Source organism: Natrix helvetica, assembly GCF_964273705.1.
Source record: "Natrix helvetica genome assembly, chromosome: 5".
Lineage (NCBI taxonomy): Eukaryota > Metazoa > Chordata > Lepidosauria > Squamata > Natricidae > Natrix > Natrix helvetica.
Genome location: NC_138551.1, coordinates 50905469 through 50908561, shown reverse-complemented (window position 1 = coordinate 50908561; position 3093 = coordinate 50905469). Strand labels below are relative to the sequence as shown.

The 3093-nt window shown below is 49.2% G+C and overlaps 1 protein-coding gene across 1 annotated transcript; it reads right to left on the bottom strand.

The window, feature by feature from the left end:
- Window positions 1–1324: 1324 nt before the first annotated feature.
- Window positions 1325–2883, bottom strand: LBX1 (ladybird homeobox 1; the record flags this gene model as incomplete). Its single annotated transcript, XM_081954319.1, has 2 exons — window positions 1325–1809; window positions 2559–2883. The coding sequence occupies 2 exons, from the start codon at window positions 2881–2883 to the stop codon at window positions 1325–1327; spliced, it is 810 nt and encodes a 269-aa protein (XP_081810445.1).
- Window positions 2884–3093: the final 210 nt, after the last annotated feature.

Here is a 3093-nt window from a genome sequence, read left to right as displayed (position 1 = left end):
TCTGTAGCTAAAAGCAAACTTCACTATTCTTAAAGCATTTTAAGGAATTAAATTTGAATCCCAAACCACCCGGCTTTCTAAGAACGTAATTCTCAAAGAAAACCTTAAAAACCCATATATTAAAATGTTAAAGGTTTTATTGTTTAGGAAAAATCTCATCTGTACAACTTTAAGAGACCACAACATTGTCTCTGTGGTGACTTAAATAAGCAGGCCTTTAAAACTGTTGTTTTTACAGATCAAAGAAAAAAATATGTACATTTATATTTATAGTGCTAATATCCTCATTTGTTGATGTAGGACTTATTTATTATTTATATTATTATTGGCAATCATAATAGTCTTACTATTTTTCTAGCATGCAAGACAATTCTAAAAAAGAGTACAAAATAATTAGATTCTTTTCTGAAATCACCTTCATATAAAAATGTAAAAGGCAGCCTTTCGTTTTCTTAAATAAAAGCACAACAATAACAATAAATGGTAAAAATAGTTTTTAATTGATAAAATGAGGCAGAATCTCACTTGAGATCAAATCCTAGGTGCTGAGGGGGATGGGGGAGGGGAAGTATATATTTCAAACTTCCATAGAGGATATATCCCCGCAATATTTCAGAAAAATAGGAGCAAATAATAAAGGTGAAATAAACCAAATTAAATAAATTAAATAAAGATCGTGCATATAGGAAACATGCAAGGAAAAGGCTGCTTAGCCAGTGTTCAACTTAAATTTTACATGGAGTAATTTTTTTTGGGGGGGAAAGGCAAAATAATTTCCTAACAAGGCATTGAAGTAACGGTATTTATCCCAAGGTTATGAGTTCTCTTATAAACAACAACAAAAATGTATATTATTAATTTAAAAAAACCCTAAAAAAGTAAGTATCCAATACATATGCTTAAATATATCTATACAGAAGTTACCCATAATTGCACAGTTCCAAAAATGAGAGCTACCTGTTTAGGCAGCTGTTGGGATATTGATTCATACTATCATCCTCGCCGTGGTTGTTGTTGCTGTCATGGTCACAAGTGTGATTGTTTTATATTGCTTATTGCTTTTGTTGGAGGGATAAACAACCGAGTTGTCAAGGAAGTGAGTTCCAACTCCTCCTAAAGTCCGGCGGGTTCCCCCCCCTCCTCCCCCCGGGGCTGCTGAGGAAGAAGCGTGGAGGGACGCAGTTCTCTCCTTGCCAAGAGGTGGGAAGGGGGGGGGAGAGGAAATGCCTGGGCCATTTCTCTGCTTGTTTTTGTTTGCGAGGCAAAATAAGAGCTGGGAGAACAGAAGGAAGAGGAGGAGGGCCGCCATCACCGTTGTTACCATTCAGTCATCGACGTCAATTTCCACGTCTTCGTCCTCCGAGCAGTCCTTGCTACTGCCCGGCTGGTCCGTAAGAGGAGAGGCCGGGGAGAGCTGGAGGGCCCCGTTACCTTCCAGTCCATGTTTGGGATGGCTAGGGGAAAGGGAGCGGGACTTCGCTCTCCCTTCAGGGGTCGTCTCCAGCTCAGCAATGGCTACAATATCCACCTGGGTGCTGGGTCCCAGTTTCTTGGCAGACTCCACGTCTGCTTTCATCTCTTCCAGGTCCCGCTTGAGTTTGGCCCTGCGATTCTGAAACCACGTTATCACTTGGGCATTGGTCAAACCCAACTGCTGGGCTATCTGGTCCCGATCAGCGGGGGACAAATATTTCTGGTACAAAAAGCGCTTCTCCAGCTCGTAGATTTGATGGTTGGTAAAGGCTGTTCTAGATTTCCTCCTTTTCTTGGGGGTCTGCCTCTGGCCAAAAATAGTCATCCCATCCCTTCCTGCAAACAGGCAGAAGAAGGCTTTTCAGTCCCCCCCTCGTTCAAAACGGGCCCGCAGGCACAGAACGCGCGCGCCCGCCCGCCCGCAGCCCACCTTCCAGGTTCCCTCTCCCAAGTCTGGGGCCCGAAAGGACCGGAGCGGGGGACAAGAGCCGCAGGGCCTAAGGGGGACACCCATCCCGGCCTCTCTCACGCCTCGCTATCTGCGAAAGACCCCCGAAAACCGGTGTTGTGGCGCACAGGCCAGATCAGATTCAGCGGGACTCTTCTCCTTCCCGGCTAGAGGGAGAGGAGGAGGAGGCCCCAGCTTCCAAGGCCCCGGCCCTCCTGGCCACCGAGGGCCCACGGCGTCAGGACCGCTATAGAAATGTTGGAGGTGGAGGGCGGAAATCGAATGGGTTTAGTCGCCCAGATTTCACGTGAGGGTTGCTTAACCCAGCAAAGTCTAAATAGGGAGGGAGAGACAGAAGGGAAGACGTTGATTTGCAAAAACCTCCCTACTTTCCTGTAAGAGGGTCCGACCTAGAGACCTTAGGCAGGTGGAACTGCTCCTTGCTTTAGGGGGCCCCGTTGGTTGGCTTCCAAGAAGCCGCTCGCCCTGACTTCTTATTTCTCGAGCCAGCTGCCGGGGAAGTTCTCAGCGGACGCGCTCCAACCAACGCAATCGCGACAACTCCCGGTTCTACCCACATCTCATCACCACCTACAAGTATGGAGGCCCGGCCCGGTCAACCGGCCCCTCGCCTTACCTTCTGCCGCTTGCAGGACGCTGACTTCCAGTCCTTTGAAGGTCTTGCTGGCTAGCTCCTCGAGGGCGCAGAGAGGCGAGGTTTGCGAGAGCAGTGCCCGGCTAGAAAGGGGCAGGGCAGCCGGGGGGTGCTTCTCGGCGGCGGAAAGCAAGTGGGCAGTCCCGCAGATGGTGTAGCTTCTCCTCACCGAGGGCTTGTTGAGGATGTCCTCGATGCTGAAGGGCGTCAGGGGTTTGTTGGAGTTGGCCGGAGGTGGCAAGTGGTCCAGGGGGCTTCTCCGGCGTTCCTCGGCCGAGGCAGCTTTGCCCTCGTCTTTGGAAGTCATGCTTGCCGGGTGTTTGGGATTCCTCTCCTTCCCCACTAAGGCACCCCCTTTCACTTCCTGGCTCCTCTCAGCCTGCTTTGACACCCCCGCCGTTCTTTCCTGCAATCGCCAAGGCGGAGAAGCGAAGAGGAGGCAGGGAGGGGGGGGCACCAAAAGAAAGAAAAGGCAAAACAAAACAGACCCCAACCTAACCCAAACCACGGCCACGCT